Source organism: Seriola lalandi, unplaced genomic scaffold (genome assembly GCF_002814215.2).
Source record: "Seriola lalandi dorsalis isolate HSWRI2012SDOR001 ecotype SW California unplaced genomic scaffold, Sedor1 jcf7180002054425, whole genome shotgun sequence".
Classification (NCBI taxonomy): Eukaryota; Metazoa; Chordata; class Actinopteri; order Carangiformes; family Carangidae; genus Seriola; species Seriola lalandi.
The window spans coordinates 2,849,620-2,869,340 of NW_019524978.1; the positions used below are offsets into that span (position 1 = coordinate 2,849,620).

The window sequence follows — 19,721 nt, forward strand, 5'->3', positions numbered from 1 at the left end:
GGGTTTGGAGGCCTCTCTCTCTCTCTCGCTCTCTTTGTTTCTAAAGGCCTGGCCAGTGAGATGATGGTGAAAAATTAACGGCAGGCAGCCAAACAAGTAAAGGCACCGGGGCTAGGGGGATCAATGCGCGGCATCCGCGGCAGGAGCAGCTATGTAAAACACTTGCCTTAAGTCAGCCGCATCCGGTTAATATTTAATCCCCCCATCCATCTCCACAAAGAGCGTTTCCCTTTTAGCTTTAGCTGCCGTTTACTTTGATTACACACAACCGTTTGGGATGGAGGGGCAAAAGCAGGAACGATAAGAGAGCATGGTGGGTGATTTGCATGGGGATGGAAAATATTCTCAGGTTTGATAATCGCTCAGAGCAGTATAGTGCCAGTGTGAGACAGAAGAGATGGGGTAGGCCTGAAGAAAGAATGAAAAAAAAAAAAAAACGATGGAAAGAGAGAGAGACAGAGAGAGAGAGAGAGAGAGAGGTTCGGTTTGTGATGAGGAGAAAAAAAAAGAAAAAAGAAAAGAAGAGATGATGCAGAATGAAGCTCCGAAAAACAAACCGAATTTCACTGCGAGGGGTTGCCTTATTTAAAACAAGAGATATGCAAATAAAGCAGGAGTAGCGAAATAACACTGATATTATCTTCCCCGGTTATTTTCTGTGGCAAATGATTTCTAGGGAGGAAATCCAAAACTGTAACTCCCAAGTGAACATGCAAATCCATCTGTGTATTCCTGGGGAGCCTTCTGCGCTCACTCTCATGTTGCTTTTTCTCGTTGCTGTTTTTGCTTCCTCCTTCTACCGACTGAAGCTTCTCATGTTTATTCTGCGCTGCCACTGAAAACTGCATTTATTACAGAAGCCAAGTAATAACTACACAGTGTCAACAGTGTGGCACATGAGCATATAATAACTTTAAAATTCATATGACACATGTGCATGTGAGGCTAAACTATGTGATGTATAATTAGAAATAAAGGTATGTAACACGGCATGTGCATCTTTATCATTCACACACACACACACACACACACACACACACACACACGCACACGCTGTCAACGCTTTGGCCAACTAGTCTCATAATGCCTTTTCTATTACAGTGTAACAATTAAAGGGAAATTAAAGTGCAAGCCACCACACTGATTTAAACCCCTAAAAATTGAGAAAATATGGCAAATAGAGAACACACACCGCATAAATTTCCCCTTTTTTTTCCACTGTAAAGCCAGAAGCATGACTGCCGACCCCAAAATGCGTTTATCAGCCAGCGGGTTTACTGGAAGGGAGCCTTTGAGAGGGGCAATGGCAACTGTTCATTTTCTCACTCATTGACCTCAGCTCCCCACTTTACAATGTGGAACAAAATGGGCCCTGTACTAAGCCAACAGGGCGAGTGAGGGAGGATGAAGGGAACCGGCATCTAGATTAGTCTGCAGCCGCTGCTTTGGAGAAGGCGAACACACACCACGCACCGCGTACGAACGCACCCAAACGCACCCAAACGCACCCAAACGCACCCAAACGCACACATCTGGGCTTTTTTTTTTTTTCACCTGTAGAATACAGTTAAACACCACACTGCAGCCCAGTGTAAATCTGTGTTTCAGAGTCATGGCGGGGTCTCATAAATCAACGGTTTTAGATGCTGATGTCATTCCGCCTTTCGGGCGATGTTCGGTAACCTGAGAGCAGGGTTGGCTACCAAGAGTTTGTACTGCAATAAAATGGACAAAATTGGACACCCAACCCCCCACCCCCTCATCCCCCCCAAACACCACCACCCAAAACGTCCACATACAGACACATCCCCATGATCACTAATACGCCGAGCTATTGATCAGCGGGTGTCTGCCGCCGGCTGCAGTTTCAAAGGGGGAAGAGAACCGGGACTGCAGGGCCTGTGACAACACTGACAAGGGTAAAGTGTTATTTCTCAGAAAGGCACACAGGCAGACAGCTGGGCAGGAAAAAATGACTACAGGGCCCCGGCAGTAATTCTTAATTGACACCTGTCAGAGCTGTCTCTTATACACATCTACAAGGGTAAAGTGTTATTTCTCAGAAAGGCACACAGGCAGACAGCTGGGCAGGAAAAAATGACTACAGGGCCCCGGCAGTAATTCTTAATTGACACCTGTCAGGATAATGGCGGCAGTCACAGCTGTTGCGGGAGAATTTGTCCATCGTCCCGTTCATCTGTCAGCTCTAATACCCGTCCTAAAAGCTGCCCCCCTCCCACACTGATTCCACCCCACCAACCCCTCCCCTCTCTATCCATCCACCCCCATAGACACCCACCCACTAGCACCTCCTTCTTTGATGCTGCTGTTGGGCTAAACATTGGTGCCCACTGCCATCATCTTCCCATCTCTCTCGATTCTTTTCAATTATAGGAACGAGAGAACAAATAATGCCGAAACAGACCTATTTCGTTACATAGCTGAATGCATTCAAACCGTGTTGAAATGATTCAGTATTTGGTGAAAGAGAGCTTCAAAAATATCAAGAATGCAACTCTTTCACTCCTTCCCTCATTTGTTTCCATTTCAGCTTTTCATTTCCCCAACGATCTCCACCTAACTTTGTCTGATGAGGTACAACCAACAGGATAAAAAAAAAGAAAAAAAAAAAAGAAAAAAAGAGGAGCGTAGTTTAAAAAACATTTTTTGTCATCCCCGTTTTTCATTCACCCCATCGCCCCCTCCCCTCCCCTATCACCAGCACTTCTGTCTTTTTTTTTTTTCTCTTTGCTTTTGAGTGGTAAAAAAATGAGTATTTATCCAGAAGAGAGGGGGATGTGAGATGAGAAACATGCTGGTGAGGGGAAAAGAGCAAGAAATAAAAGGAGAGGGAGTGCCGAGAAATGAGAGAAGAGATGAGAGGTATGTGAAAGAGACGGAGAGAGAGAGAGGGAGAGAGAGAGGTGGAGAGGCATAGAGGAAGAAGTGATGGAGGAGAGGGAGGAGTGTGCAGGGGTTGGGTGTCCCTGGATAGGGCTTTTGCTCTTCTGTAGTGGGCCCATCTCGTTTGTCTTGTTTGTTTGTTGGCATCAAAGAGCTGCCTCTCACTCCCCCTGCTAACTGATGTAATGAGTGGGTAAGCTACATGTTTTTTTTTGTTTTTTTGTTTTTTTCCAGCGCCAAGGAATTCAAATACTTATTAGACAAAATATTCTGTAATTGCTCATCTTTTATTGATAGAAGTAACATGTTAAATTTGGCTCTAGCAGACTTTCCCATACCCTCTCGAGGAAGCACGGCGCTGATCAAGAGAGCAAATTTACCCTCGGCAAATGTAATACTTTACTTAAGAAAATTTGAGATGTCAATTTTTGGCCTTAAATTTTGCACGACTACTTCTCTTGAACGCTTCCCCTCTTATCTTACTCATGTCTCAAATTATGTGCCGGGGAAAAAACAGAAAACACAACATATCAACAAATTTTCATTAATGAGCTCTTAAGCCTTACATCCCCACTGTGGAGCCTGAACAAAATGTAATTACTCAGCACAACACAAATATTACATAGTAATTAAGCACACTTAACACAAGGCTGATAACAGCAACAGCACGCTGTTTATCAAAGCTTTGAGTCCAATCTGAATTTCACGAAAGTTAAAAAAAAAACGAGTTTGTTATGCTGCTGCAACATTGAAAAATGAGAACAAAAATTCTTTATTTGGGGGGAAATTGTTTTTCTATGGCAGTCAGGAGTAAGACTGCTTGTCAGCCCAGTCCCAGAGGGCTGCTTTCTATCTGTTTCAGACTTGATTTTCTCAGACTTAGATTTTTTTCTTTTTTGGATCCCATGACTTGCTGCTGTTTTTATGTGCTGCAAGGCAGGCAACAAAGCACATCTGGCTGCTTTAATGATATGATTTCCCATCATACTAAGCCACCTCCATTATGACCTCCCACAGAGACATGCTGGCTGCACTTAAGCATTAGGTGTAGGTGTGTGTGTGTGTGTCTGTCTGTCAGTCTGACTGTCTGTGTTTACGGTTGACAATGTGTGTGTGTGTGTGTGTGTTTAAAGTGCAGCGAGGGCAACACACAGCTAGTGATGGTAGCAGCGTGCCCTGAGGGCAGCTTTTGTTGAGAATGCCCCGGAAAGAATCAGAGAGAAAGAACGAGAAAGAGACAAGGACAGGCATTAATGCTGTGGTGTGAAATATATCCTTATCTACGGGAACAGGAAAAGCTTCACACATGCTGCTTAAACCTTGCTAATACCTTCCATTTGATTATAGTAATTCACCGATAATCGATACTAAATGCAAACCTTTCATGCTGATCTTGAAAGCATTTTTGGTGATGAGAATGTAACGAATGTTTTTGTGCACAATGCTTGTGCATAAGAATGACATTTTGCAAGGATAATAAACGTAACTAATGCATGTACTGTAACTAGGAAACTAATACCACACACACACACACACACACACACACACACACACACACACCAGGAGCACTTGTGGTGACTCGGAGCATTAGAGGAGCAAGCTGAGCATGTCTGACCTTTGACTGGCTCAAATCCCGGATGTAAATTTAACTATTAGTTTCGGAGGGTGGCGCAGGAGCAAAAGTGCCTATCGACGGGGTAGATCGATGCCACCTGCTAACGACACCGCCGTTCCAATTAGCGTAACCTCTAGCTGAGTCCAAACACACACACACACAAACACGCCAAAGGGAATGGCTAGGAAGCATACAGCACAACTGAAGGGGGGGGGGGGGGAAACAGGCTGCTGTGGATCAATATGTGTTCCTGCTCCGTTTGATATCCCTGCTTTTTGATTGGGAATAGTGAACAGATATGACAGTCAGAAGTGAGAAATATGTGGCGCTTCTGTTAAACGTTGTTTTCTGCTCCTGTGGGGGCACGGAGAGGGGATCTGAAGGCAGGCCCTGCTAAAGAGGATGACTAACATGGCGTGGTTACCGGTACACTCGTTCAAGTTATTCATTCCAGGAAAACTAACACCGGTCAGCGCTAAGCGACAAGCACACACACACACACACACACACACACACACATATACACGCGCTCTTTCTTCACCTCTGTGTCTCTCCCCCTCTTTCTCTTACGCACACACACACACACATGCACACAAACAGACACATACACACACTTTTGTCATCAAATTCTAACATAAACTTCTCATTTCTCAGAAGCTGTGGAGCCTTTAAGCCATCGGAAGTTATAATCCGCTCCAACTTTCAGGCCAAAGACACTAGTTCCTTTGCTGAAAATCAACTTTTCATCAAAACTAGACTAGCTCTAATTCTCAGGAAGGAAGGTGTTATTCAAATCCAGCAACATTAAACCTGGACAAAAAACAAAACAAAACAAAAAAAAAAACACACACACACACACCTAGAGGTTGTACACTACTGTGCTCGCCAGGACGCTGGTGCAGACAGAGGAGTAGGGGGGCACATAAATCTCAACATGCTGATTATTTCGGGGGGGGGGGAGAATATCACATAACAGTATCGCCAAGTAAGAGCACAAAGGTCGCTGTGTAATCTTAGCTACCCCGGGCATGCAAAATCATTAATCCCTGGGCACTGTGATTCTCCTGCTCGGAATAAACTGGAGGCCTTCAGCGAGGCGGCTAACACAGCACTGAGTTGGGAGGACGTTCAGCCAAAGTGCACGGAGACCGTGTTATGATGTGGCGGTGATTTAGGAGCAGGGCCGTAACACATGCAAAAGTGTAAAAACTTCAACAGAACGTCGAGGTTTTAAAAATGGTTCCTGGGATTACTTTGGAGTGCTGATACATCAAGCGGTTAGAGCGGGCCTGAGCCGTGTCATTAATATAAAAATAAATAAATCTCTCGCAACAGTTCAAAAAAAAAAATCTCCACCCTCACATTCCAGCTGAAAACATGAGGGGGAAACTTGTACGGCTACTTTGACTCAAAAATTAAAGCACTGAGAGAAAACAAAGGAAGGGGATGATAGAAAATAAAAAGAGAACAGAGGGAAAGGTTGCGTTGTGCTGTAGCTGGTCCGGCTTGCTTTATTACAAGGTTATAAGAGTGGTGGTGGTGGTGGTGGTAGAGGGGGGGGGGCTTACCGAGGTCATTAACTGGCATTGTCTCCTGACGTGATTAGTCAGGTAGCAAAGTCCATTTGTCACCTGCACAGGCAAATTGAGTTGGTGCTGCACTAGGGGCTATGGGGACTGTATAATATCAACTTGATTACATCAAGGCAGCTGCGGACTTGACACCTTACTGAATTTGTCAGCATTAATCGTTAGGGCCTGTCACAAATCCATCAGCTCCACAGATAATTAGGGCTCTCTCTAATGAAGCCAACGGGAAGCAACCTTACCCCCACCTCTCTAGACGCACACACACACACACACATACACACACACACTGTCTTTCTTATAATTAACCATCGTGCTCCACAAAAATAACAGAGAGTATCTTATCTGCCCTTCTTCCTCGTCTTCCTCCTGTAAGACTATCTAAGCCTTCCTCGGATGAAAGACGGCGTCACTCCATTCTGCCTGTTAATGGTTCCTACCTTCCCTCCTGTCCTCATCACCTTTAAATGGAGTCGTTTTATGATGAGCTGAGGCTACAAGTGTAATAACACACACAGGAGCATGCATCTGTGCACAAAGAAACACATACTGCACATGTATATTCACACACCTGCTGATGCAGGGTTCTTTTTTATTTTTTTTTTTAAGTTTCTCTCTCTGCTTTCTTTCCTGTTTGGATTCCTAAACGTGAATTATATCTCGTGGGAAACATGGGAAATTATATCTCACATCTTGGCCATTTTATGTGGATCTTAAACACACATACACATACACACACACACACACACACACACACACACACACACAAAGCTTCAAAATAATACTGAGAAAATCCTGCAATAATCAGATTTATCTTCATGGAACTGTAATATTTACTTTCTTTTTTTGAAACTCAAATGTACTCAGTAATTTAATAAAAAATATAAACATATACAATTTTAGCAATACAAAAATCCTGCTCTCATCATAAAAAGCTGCCTAAAAAGTATAAATGATAAGAAAATAAACTGTAAAATTTCCACAACTGACTGTTAAACTCAAAGAAATCCACAATTAGGTCTTTCACTATTTCTGGTGTAGTGGGATAATTGTATGCAGGATTTGGCTTTGAAAAGACAAAAATAAAACATAGCATAACAAATAATATTCTTCCAAAAAGAGATACAAGGTGAGAAATGAAAGGGAGCCAGTCCAGACAGATCTGCTGCTGTTTTAATTGTCTGACTTGTGATTTCCATGCTCCGTCCCACCATGAGCAATTTCCTCCCAGAGCAGCAGCACAGAGAGGAAGCCACAGGTCAGTACCAGCTCCCAGTGGAGCATCAGGCTACCCTCAGAGTGTGTGTGTGTGTGTGTGTGTTATTTGTTGCTATTGGGAATGTAGAGTGGAGGGCGTTATCTCTTCATGTTCATGGAAGAATGGAAAACATCCCATCTGCCAAGCTGTGATTGACCATTACAACCCATGATGCGCATGGCACTCAGTGGACAGTGTGATGGATCAATTGTGTTTGCGTGTATGTGTGTGTGTGCGTGTGTGTGTGCGTGTGTGTGTGTGTGTGTGTGTGTGTGTGTTGAGAGAGGGAAGGGGAGGGAGGGGTCACAGCGATGTCATGTTTTCATGCCTCCATCTACATGCAGAAACCTAACAGGAGTCACTCTGCTCCCACTGTGGCTGACCTCTTCCAGAGGGACATTTCACCAAAACATTAGCCGTAACTCTCTCTCTCACACACACACACACAACACAACACAACACAACACAACACAACACAACACACACTCAGGAGTACAGCGAGGCTCCAGATCTAAATCTAAATCCTTGTGGGCCCAGAAATCATGTGAACGCTGCTTTGCTAGAAAGACGAGCGAGAAAAGAAAGAAGAAGTCAACGGCGAGCACCGGTTGAATGTTACCCATCCTACACTCCTTCTCATCTTCCTCACCACCACCACCACCATCACCAGCTCCCTGCTTAAAATGATAAAACCTGCTGAGTTCAAAGTCTTCGTCGGCTGGCCCTCCTGTTCGACCCGCTTTGCACCTCATATTTCAAAATCTCTTTAAAATTCTGTAACTGTCTTTTGTTCACTCCAGTTGTTAATGCCTAACTTCAAAGGCTCGGCCTCATTAGCACAGAGGTAGAAACCCCTGTCACTCATTTACATTTGTTTAAAGGCTGCAGGGAGACGAGAGGAAAAAGGGGGAGTCCAAATCCAAACCACTAGAAGTCAACCTTGTCGGTCCTCTGCCAACACCTGGTTTTATCAGTTGGTCACATTGCAAATATTATACTCCCCTCCAGCAGTGGATATTGATTTCTTTACTGGACTGATTCTTACAGTGAATGTGGGGTGAATTTGGATGGGAACGCGCAGAAAAAAAAAAAAAAAAACCTCAACATTTATCACCAAGGAGAAAAAGCCAGGAAGAGACTCAAACACCTGATTTAAAGAAAAAAAAAAAGAGTTTCTTTTTTTTAAATGTAATCTACTCAAAAAACACACACACACACACACACACACACACACACACACACACACACACACTCCTTTCATCTGCTTTGAGTATGTTCACGGAAAATAAAACCGAGATGATTCTCCACCATGATGCACAACTTTATTTGCTTTTCAGTGCCTCGCTGAGACAACAGGAGGGTTGTGTGTTTGAGTGGTTAAACCTACCAGAGGCATGCCTGTCTTCATGGAGGGATTTATTGATGTTTATCAGGGATGAATAGATCAAAGACTGCCACATGACAGGCGATCAATCACGCATCAAATCAAGGATGGCAATCCTCTAATAAAATAGAAAGAAGGAAAAAACCGGCTCTCACCAGTTTTCTCCCCCTTCTTTCCCAGTCAATTATTCATCATTACTCACTCTTGAACCTCAAAAGCTCCCTTTTATCCCCCATAACATGCCATTTAGTTTATCTCACCATTCTTAAGAGAACTTTCCTGGCAAAGGAGGGTTTAAAAGAAATTATAATAAAAGTGGCATTGCACAGATTTGTGCGTCATTTGCTTGATTAGACACATTTTAAACACAAAAGTGTGGGTCTGGAGGTGAGTGGCGCGCTGTGTTAATAACACAACAAATTTAATTCAAGCAGAGTAGTAAAAGAAATGGCAGCATGCAGCACAGCTAAAGAATGTGGTGTGGAGTGGATATATTTTTTCATGTGGCACTTGTGAATAAAAACTAGTTAGCTACTGGGATGTGAAATGGTCGTAATGGAGGGGCGGGTTATACCTGCTGATCGCCGCGGCTCTTGCTGCTTTCTCCTCGGCATAGTGACCGTCACGTTCCACGGTGCTTCTCATGCAGGAATTACAAACGAATCAAGTCTATCAGTTTTGAGAAATCATCCCGTTTTTCAGGGCAGGGGTGAGGAGGGAGGGGGGGAGGTTGATCTCGGGTTGAAAATGTCAGTCTTCTTCTCAAACTGGCTGCTCTTTCTGGGGCTTAATAGCTGGATCGGCTTCAGAGAGAATAAGCTCAAAAATTACGAAGGGATTCGGCCAGCTCCTGACACCTTCATGTCCATCAAAGATCATCTTCCTTCATCTCTCTCGTGGCAAGGTAAAAAATAAAAATAAAAAATGAAGCAGAAGCAGCAAGCGAGCACCTTGAAACCCAAGTTTTCAGTTCACTCCCCCTGGAAAAACCCCCTCTAATCTCCAGTGCTGTTTGGAGGGGGACGATAGTTTGCTGCGCCTTTTACGCACAGCAAAACTAAAAAATAAATAAACTCTGGCAGTAACCAAACAAATAAGTCCCGTGTGATCGCAGCGCACAGCTCTGATAAGTAATGTATCCTTGTGTTTCCTCCTCTTGTGCCTGAGACCTGAAAGAGAGAAAGGGGAGAGGAGAAAATAGATAGACAGGCATTAGATGGGTTAATGTCAGTCCCGTCACCACCACGCCACCTCAGCCCGGATCCAGCCTCACCAGTCCGGCGGAGACTTTTTCCTCCCTCCCCTCCTTCCCTCCTTCTCTCCCATTGAAAAAAAAACATAAATGGGACGAGCAGGCGTTCTCTCTTACTTACGTTTTAAGACTCGTGGAAATGATTTCCACCGCTCATCTCATCGCATCTTGGACAGAGTCGGGTTTTTTTTTTTTTTTTTTTGGAGGGGTGGTTGATGCGGTGGAGAGGATATCACTTGAGAGAGAGGGGAAACAAACAAGACGCAGGCGCATCCAAGCTCCGCCAACAACAGATCAGATCGACATGGACTAAAATATTTGTCTCTTTAAAAAAGCAAAGGGGGGAAAAACTCCAGGGACTGATCCGAGGTCTCCCAAAAAAGAAAAAATGGAAACGCGGTGGATCCAGAAGCTGTTTCAGACAGTCTCAACTGATAGACAGACGCATCGAGTGGCTTTTCCTGCTACATTTTTACTCCTCCCCTCTCCACAAGCGTCACCCCTGACAGAGGAGCCTACCTGTCAATCTTTTTAATTGTCTTGTTTTTCCCCCCTCTCTCTTCCTCTCTCTCTCTCTCTCTCTCCTTCTCCCTTTGCTTTTATATAAAAAAAAAAATCCCAATCCTCCCGACAAAGAGAAGGATTCTTTTCGGAACTTATCGGGACGTGAACTAAAACCAAACTTAGACGAACATGTTTTGCAAGCCCACAACAAGTATCACTCACGAGGTTTCACACAACTTGCATGTCATCTTGAGCTCACAAAAGCGAGGCACTGGCAGAGCACGAGTTCGGGCTTTGACTCCCACTGGGGGTGGGACGAGGGTTCAGCGGTCCGGTGTGTTGTGGTGATAGTGGAACATTTTCAACAAGCCAGATGCTTCCAGAAAGACGACAGACCGATGACAACAGCGGAGAGCGCTGCTACATGGAACGTGCAGACGGAGTGCGACGCAAAACAACACACTTTCACAGATCGCTAACACACGCACACACACACACACACACACACACATACACACATACACACACACTGTGGTTACAGGTGTACATGCGAGCATGAAGCTCGCGCGGCTACAGCGCTCTGCAAATAAACACGCGAATTAAACGGGAGCGCATTTACGCAACACGCTACATGATTATATTTTGTGTTTGTAGACGCTTGAAAGGTTCCGCGGGGGTTGATGTTGTTTTTCGTGGGAGGAAAAAAAAAAGGGCTGAGGATGTGTTAGGAGATGAGGATTGATTTGTTTCACCTTACTAGGAAGTGAGTGTTGTGTCCGGGAAGGGGAGGGACTCCGACGACAAGTCTGGGGCGCTGCTGTGCTACTTACAAGGCTGCAGCAGTGCAACGTTTTAATCCCAAATACTTGATTCCGTGCGTGTTGTTGTTTTGTTTTTTTTGCGTAAGTGTCCGAGAGTCACGCAACAAAGAATCGAGGCTTTTATTTTTGTTTACAAGCGCGTTTGGCCCGGTTCTCCCCGGCCCGGCCTGGCCTGCACGCTGTGCATGTACATGTGCAGAGGGAGCGCCTATAGCGCAGGCTAATGGCAGTCGTGCTTACTACTGCCACTACCACACGTCAAGTTGTCCGTGAACTTTGTCACATTTCGGAGCCATGTCCAGCCTTCTGTTGGTGCGGAACGGCGGGAGAGCGGTGTCGCTAATCCGCGGGGGGCGCAGAGGCACCGACGCACTTTCAGGAGTTCATCCGGTGGCGCGGCGCTTCATCATAGACATGTCCTACTCAGCGCACTTCATGGATTTTAAAGGATCCTCCATACCGAGCAGTATGAAAAAGCTGGTCGTAACCAAGCTTAGTCCTAATTTCAGAGAGGCCGTTTCTATGCAAACCGTTGCGGTTCCGACACCCGGAGACGCGGACTTGCTCGTCAGGAATCGGTAAGTTGTTGTTTTTGAAAGGTGGTCAGAGAGAGAGAGAGAGAGAAAGAGAGAGAGAGACTCCTGTGTTATGTGTGCGCGGTCGGAATAGCAATAGATGACCCAGAGCGTGTTCCGAGTCTATTTGTGGATCATTATTTCATGTGGATCTATCACTATATTGTTGAGAAGTTGTAAAAAGGGCTGCGCTTACCTCGATTTACCCATGTCCAGCACCTGCGATCATCATCATCATCATCACAAGATGGCAAAATACGTGAGGAATAAGCGTTGTACTGTAATTCCAAGTTCCGCCCTCTCTGCATTTGTCTATCAATCCATCTCGGAATCTCTCTCTCTCTCTCCCTCTCCCTCTCTCTCTCTCTCTCCCTCTCCCTCTCTCCCTCTGTCCTCCTGTCTCTCTCTCTACGTCACGAACCTGCAAACAGAAAGTCATGGGGGGGCTAAGACTGGCATCAAGAGATGGAGAAGGAGATGCAGTGTTACATGGCGCGGGAATTGCAGCATCATTTCTCTCATTCACAGCAGCAGAGCCCAGCAGTGTGTTCACGCTTAGAGTAAACCCACCTGAAGTCAGCACACACACCTTTTGTAGCTTCACACAGTCTAAATGACCATGACAGAAAATCATCAAGAGCATTGAATTCAATATTTCATATTTATTAGGTGTAAAAAAAAATTTTTTTTAAATAGTTGGATTTCTGCTTCTATTCTTGAGCCCAGCCAGAGGTGACGTCTTCTCCTAATTTGGATTTATTTCTGCATAACTCACTGTATAGATGCCTGATCTAATAATAAACGTGAGGCTAAATCATCCTTACACAAATGCACCTCAGGGTTTATTGTGTTATCTAATAAACTGTAGTTTTTCATCAAAGAGAATGTAAAACATAAATGGCTACATCAGTGACTTATTGCCTTGTAAGATAGTAATCAGTTGCTTGTGAACTAAGACCTTTGACCGTTAGGTAGGTGTGTGTGTGTGTGTGTGTGTGTGTGTGTGTGTGTGTGTGTGTGTGTGTGTGTGTGTGTGTGTTTTAGTGAGGCGTCATAGTCATGGGATCTGGGAAGATGCTTTAACTAACAGGGAAAATAAATATTTGTGTTGGTGCAAACTGAGAAGCACTCTTCAATCTTCATGAAATATAAATATGAAAGTGTTAAATGAGAAAACCCAGAGTGAGAAATTGATAATTGAAAAAGATCATGAGTGCAGCGGGGGAAGTGGATTAATTCACAAGAAGGGAAGGAGACTGTTTTCTTTATTATATATTTTTTGTTTGAGGTGAGCCATATGTTTTTAATGTGCAGTAAATCCTTAAATAGCAGGACTCCTGAGTGGTCTTCAGCAGGACGTGTGATCCATGTCTGCACTTTTCACTCCAGCTTACATGTAGAAAGAAAGACAGAGGTGGCGTCAGATTGTATGATTCGCTTTTTATGATGCTTTTCGAGCTGGACCATCAGTGCTTGGTCCAACATTATAACATCTCAACACTATAACTATAACATTCTCTTTTCATTATTATATTGAGACAATCATAAGACAAAACAATACATTTGCATAAATTTGAGTGTCACTTCTTCTATAAATCAAAAAGTAAAGGCCATGAGACGTTAACAATTTAGTTAGTATTTTTCAAAGTGTAGCATTTGTCATCAGACACGTATCAATAGCACATTCATAGTCACTGTAACAAGTGTGGGGTTTTTAAGTTTGCTGTTCTTCATATGGAGGATCATTTTGGTGAGTGTTATCAGTTTCAAAAGTTTTTCAAAAGATAATGTTTTTTTTACTGATTATGACTTTATTGCCACAAATATCTTATTTTAATTTGTTTAAACTCAAATAGTTCAATATTTGTAGTTGTGTACTCTGAAATAGTTGTACCTTTTGATGATAACATCGTATTTCTCTGTGAGGGAGCTGATTCCATAGATGTAAAGTAGTCAAATCAAGGTATTTTGTTGTATCATCGGGACCCATCTATAAGCCACAGAAGCATTATCTACGAGCTCAGCGTACATGTGTGACATGCACAGTAATGAGGCACAGCATGCGTGCTGCTCTAAAAGACAGTAAATGATTTATTTATACATTCCTTTCTCACATATTTGTTTCCAACATGTTACCAAAGTAAGATGAAAACAGCCGTCTTCGTGTTGAGGCAAGAAGCAACTATCTAAGATTTTTTTTTTTTTTTTTTTTTTTAAAGTGCATTTTGTTGTGGGTGTCTCTGAAGACAATGAATCATGACATCATGCAATGTGTTTTGTGATACAAGCCTTTCCCTGTCAGAGCAGGACTGTTCTCCTCAAGAGAAAAGGGAATCATTGCCAAAACAAACCAGGGTGTTTATGCCCCGTGCAGACGTGTCTCGAGAAGGAAGCTGAAGTCTTGACCTTCAGACAGGAACTCAGGAAATATGTGCTTACACTAATGACCATACAAAAGCTCTTGCATGCCATTGTGAATGTTTTGTATACATTCTCTTCACAACTTCATCATGTAACAGTTTTATTTTCTTGCCTTTAATCTGAAACTATTGTTCTTTTCTGTTTGTTTCCAGTTTTGTGGGAATCAACGCCTCCGATATTAATTACTCTGCAGGCCGCTACGACCCCTCGCTGAAGCCCCCCTTCGATGCCGGTTTCGAGGGTATCGGTGAGGTCGTCGGCCTCGGCCTTAGCGCCAGCTCCCGTTACACCGTCGGGGACACTGTGGCCTACTTCAGCAGCGGTGCGTTTGCAGAGTACACGGTGGTGCCAGCCAAGGAAAGTGTGCCCGTCCCCGCTGTGAAGCCAGAGTTCCTCACCCTGCTGGTCAGCGGCGCCACGGCCTACATCGCCTTGAAACGTCTGGGCGACCTGGCCGAAGGTGAGACGGTCCTCGTCACGGCGGCAGCAGGAGGGACTGGGCAGTTCGCCGTGCAGTTTGCCAAACAGGCCGGTTGCCACGTGATCGGGACCTGTTCGTCCAACGAGAAAGCCGGCTTCCTTAAATCCCTGGGCTGCAACAGGCCCATCAACTACACCACAGAAGACCTGGCCAAGACTCTTAGGAAAGAGTACCCACAAGGCATAGACGTGGTGTATGAGTCAGTTGGAGGCAGCGTTTTAGAGCTGGCAGTGAACAGTTTGGCGAATAAGGGCCGGCTGATAGTGATTGGCTTCATCTCTGGGTACCAGACTGCATCAGGGATCCCACCCTTCAGAGGAGGAACACTACCGGTCAAGCTGCTTCAGAAGTCGGCCAGCATTCGAGGTTTCTTCCTGCCCCACTTCTTCAGTGACTACAGGGAGGCCCTGGGTAGCATGATGCAGATGTTTGCCAAAGGGAAGCTAGTGTGTGAGGTGGATTGTGGGGATTTGGCGCAGGGGGGGAGGTTTGTAGGCCTGGAGTCAGTCTTCCGGGCTGTGGACCACATGTATGCCGGGAAAAACCTGGGCAAAGTGGTGGTGGAGGTGGCACCACCCGCTGTTAGTAATAGTAAGCTGTGATGTCACAGATTATTGATGCACTAATGAAAGTAGAAAATGATTGTAATGTTTAAAATGACAAAATGTGAATTAGGGCTTTAAATAATAATCTTTATTTTTGTAAGATGATTGATATGACATTAAAGGTAAAGCTACACGATGCGTCTGTGAATAAATAGAATTTAGCCACTTTATTTTCTGCTATATCTTACTGTGGAAAATATGTGCAATAACATACGTGAGGCTTCGGTCATTCTTAATTTGCAAGAGTGAATTTGATGTAAAACAGAATCTGTAAAGTAAGATATCTTATATAACAAATATTCCGATTAAACCTCAGAAACAGTAGCCTCCGTCATTTTCTGTAGAGAATATCTTGACAGCGTTGCCTAATGTTGTGTGCCCACCCTCTTGTAGAAGTCCACGTCTGAAATAATTTTAGACCTGCTGCCATAATGTGCCAGCTTTTAGCACTCTCAGGCACTTTATCTACCATAAATGTTTTATGATAGACTTCATTGTTTTTCTAATAGGGGCTTACACTGGTATGTGCCTATCAAAAGTGAATGCTGCTCCAGGTGTGCTTGGTATTTCATTGCCTGTTTGTGGCTGACAGAAACTGCATTCACACAATCAATCTTTTCATTCACATGCCCCGAAGCTGCACATAATAAAAAAAAAAAAAAAAAAATTAGTCCAGCTAACCAGGAGTTGGACTAGAAAATGCCATTACTTTTCCCCACCGTGAGTAAAAAAAAAAAAAAACTCACTCATAGTGAATGTGTTGTGGAACGCCCTTTGACATTTTTTTTTCATTTCCATTTCTTGTGTTTAATTTAGTTCTGGAAACAAGGAACAAAGCAGTGCAACATACCTTTAGGAAGTTTAGTCACATGGCGGATGATTCCTACATTTAACACAAAGATAATAATTGTCGAGACAGAAGATGGGATTTAGAGGATAAGTGTTAAAAATAGGTGAAAAGTTTCCAAGACCCAAGATAGTAACCCCATTCCCTAAAAGAAAGTAAGAATAGACATGATATATGAAGCAGTCCATGTTGTATTAATGTAGTGTATGTTGTCTAAAATAAACACCTGTTCCTACCTGGCAGGGAGGGATGTAGTCTTCATGCACTGTGAACATGTTATTTCCTCATCCAGGTGGCCACTCAAAATATAACCCAGTGTGAAATACGTTACAGGTGTGACCCCAGCATGCAAAGCTGCTACCTTCACCAGACGGTGCAGGAAATCAGAAACACACCGGGCCAAGGCCATTTTGAATAAGCCACAGTGGAGGAAGTCAGAGCAGCACTCAAAGTCTTCAACATAGACAGTGGCCATTTTTCTTTTCTTTTTTTGGGGGGTTTTAATATCTTTTAATAGCACAATTTCCTTTGTTAATCATCCAAGATAAGATAAGATAAAACTTTATTGTCCATTAAATTAGCATAAAGTGGAAATTTGTCTTTGCCAAGTAGAAGTTGTGATTATTGGCCACAAAATATGGAAATTTAAACATATTTTTTCAATTAATGCTGAAAGAAAAATCTCAGGCTGTTCACTTTGTTCCCAGCTGTCCATGTATTTGAGTTACTTTTTCCCTCCAAATACTTCAAACCTGCTTTTGTACAAGTACAACATTATGCAGTTGCCAATTTTATCAATTTTATTAACATCTTATATCCAAGCAGGTTAAATATTCATTGCTGTAGATGCTGATTTTGAACTGAAGCGACTTTGTTTTAAACTAAAATTAAAGCAGAGATGCAGTGGTGGAAGAAGTATTAGCATCTTTAACTAAGTAGAAGTACAAATACAGCAATGTAAAAATATTACATTACATGTAAAAGTCCTGCATGAAAAATCCTACTTAAGTAATGGTACCGAAGCATTAGCAGTAAAGTATTAAAGTAAAATTGGTGCTTTCACCCCTCCGACTGATACATTTTTATATATGACATCATTGGATGATTAATACTGAAGCATCAGTGTGTAAGCAGCATGTTACTGTTGGAGCTGCTGGAGGTGGAGCTGGTTTCATATATACAGTTTATCTGAGGGGTCATCAGATGATTAATGGGAGAGGAAGGAAGGAAAAACAAAGTTCTGATTCACAGATCTATTTTTAAGTTTTTGGACTTTTTCTCTAATCGTTGATTTTTGGTGAGACAGTGGATCTTTTCAACATTTATTGAAATAAAATTGAAATGTGGACCTGACTACATACTGATTTTTGTAAGAAGTTTAAAATGTTGGAAAACACTGGTTTAATCTTGTGTTGTATTTTAGAAGCTAGTTGCATTATCCATTGTGTAAAAACTTCATCTTAACTCAAGCTGTGAAATAAATGTAGTGCAGTAGAAAGCATAACATTTCCCTCTGAAATGCACTGGGGTGGAAGTATAAAGTAGCATTAAGTACCTCAAAGTAGTACTAAAGTATAGTACTTCAGTAAATGTACTTTCCACCACTGCAGAGATGTGACCCATGAGAAATGCATTGTGTTCTTACCGACATAACAAACAGGGATCCTTAAATTATTGCATTAACCTGTGTAACACAACTGATTGCTCAGGTGTTGAGATGCAAAAGCAAGCTCTTACATGCCAGCCACACAAGAGGGTGAGAGAGGTGGTGATGCACATTGATGTTTAGATGAATTTAGCATGCTTGAGTGCTGTGTGCATCCATGTTGCACGGCGAGGAGGAGGCCAGGTTTAGCATCTCTTCAATTAACAGGAGAGGCCTCGTCTTGGTGTCCTCCAGGGCCTACCTGTACTTCCACTGATTAGTGAGCAGTCACAGCCCCAATTAGAGAACACAGGAACCTGGAGAGACAACACTCTTTATTTAATTGGATTGTGTTGCAGACGGAGGCAGCTAACTGGCAACGTATTGAAGCAACCTGGAACTGTGAAGCGTAAACAAGACATTAAAGCTAGAGAAGGTCTTCGAGAGAGGCATGCACAGACTTTTGTGTGATGGTGAAACTAGAAAATTATTTCTTAATTTTAAGAAGTGTCACTCTAATTTTAGTCAATAATTACTGTAGTACTGCTCCTGAGAGAGGATAATTAACACCAGTTAGATTTAAGTAGTTATGTGCATGTGGAAGTGATGGAGGGTAAACTAAGCTTACCATGTTTAACCTGATGTAAATGTGGATGACTTAAATACCGAGCATAGATTATAACAAGTGCTATCCAAACAGCTGCATAGAAAAGGGCACTTCATGAGGAAAAAGGTGAATGTGCCGGTTTTCATTTTCAGAAAAGCCACAAAATTGATGGTTTTCAAACAACACTTTTCAAAGCAGCAAAAAAAAAGAAAAGTTGAACTAATAAGAATTCAAACGCAACTTTGTTCAATCCAACACACTCAGGGCTTTTGCTACTACAGCCTCGGTCTGGTATGACCAGTAGCTTACAGTGGCTAATGTTAGCTAACGTTAGCAAGCTAAAGATAGGTATTACAGTCTAATTTAGCGTAGACATTGATTAGTCAGTTTGCACACTTTACTACTCTAATATATTTGTCCTACTGTTTTATTTACCATTTACCATTATGCCATAACTCTCACTTACAGCCACAGTGGCCACAGCTCAGCAAATGTTACCTGTGCTCGCTTTAAAATAAAAATGTTCTTCTCTTCTTTTCACCTTTACATGACTGGTTTAGAAAATCACAACTTTTTTTTTGTAGCTCTCCAATCCATTTCAAATTTCAATTCAAGACAACAGCAGAGTGCTGGTTTTCACTGTTGCACCTTGACATTCAGGGTAGTGAAATTCTCAAAGGTGTCTCTCTCTTTTTCTTTCACTAAACCCTCTTTTTTTTTTTTCCACAGTTTCCCCGTGCTGGAACATGTGGCACATAACAAAGACATCACCCCTCATAGTGTGGGATGGTAGTCTACCTCCAGGCGCCTGAGGGACACTGGCTGGCTGCTTGGTGCTGCCAGAATCCAGACAGTCCAGTTTCTTTCTCTGCTAGTCAGTCAGGCCCCCTCAACTCCCCAACTCCCAGAGCCCCCGTCACTCCTACCTCCACCTAATTACCAAACCTAAAACCCCACTCAACTAATTAGCCACAGCAGACCCAGGAACTGTGAGTAAAGGTAAAGAGATGGCTTCATTCAGTCATGTGTGTGTGTGTGTGTCTGTGTCTGTGTCTGTGTGCGTGTGTGTTAAAGAGAGGGAGAGTGAAAGAAAGAGACAAGAAGAAAGGGAAATGGAATATTCAGGCCTCCTTTAGCGAGAACATTTCTACAGCCAATTAAAGTCATTTATTAAACTCTTTGCGAAACTTGAGTTGTGCATGACAGAATGATAGGG

General features: G+C 43.1%; 2 protein-coding genes across 3 annotated transcripts in view; one reads left to right on the plus strand and one right to left on the minus strand.

Moving 5' to 3' along the window:
• Positions 1 to 12,228, minus strand: part of LOC111658046 (teashirt homolog 1) — a 37,324-nt gene extending 25,096 nt beyond the window's left edge. Inside the window, exons 1-2 of one of the 2 annotated variants that reach the window (XM_087175200.1) lie at positions 12,096 to 12,228; positions 9,322 to 9,916 (exon numbers count right to left, since the gene is read on the minus strand). In XM_087175200.1, coding sequence (XP_087031326.1) covers positions 9,322 to 9,361 — 40 coding nt within the window. In that variant the 5' untranslated portion in view covers positions 9,362 to 9,916; positions 12,096 to 12,228. Of the gene's footprint in view, positions 1 to 9,321; positions 9,917 to 10,120; positions 10,957 to 12,095 lie in introns of those variants that run through there. The other variant, XM_023410417.2, reaches the window with a different exon arrangement.
• On the plus strand, positions 11,136 to 16,493 carry LOC111658047 (prostaglandin reductase 3). The gene is made up of 2 exons (XM_023410418.2): positions 11,136 to 11,902; positions 14,473 to 16,493. The coding sequence occupies exons 1-2, from the start codon at positions 11,619 to 11,621 to the stop codon at positions 15,401 to 15,403; spliced, it is 1,215 nt and encodes a 404-aa protein (XP_023266186.1). The 5' UTR covers positions 11,136 to 11,618; the 3' UTR covers positions 15,404 to 16,493.
• Positions 16,494 to 19,721: the final 3,228 nt, after the last annotated feature.

Coding starts and splice junctions, on each gene's coding strand:
- LOC111658047 (XM_023410418.2), top strand. CDS start 11,619: ATGTCCAGCCTTCTGTTGGTGCGGAACGGCGGGAGAGCGGTGTCGCTA. Junction 11,903..14,472: donor GACTTGCTCGTCAGGAATCG/GTAAGTTGTTGT, acceptor GTTTGTTTCCAG/TTTTGTGGGAATCAACGCCT.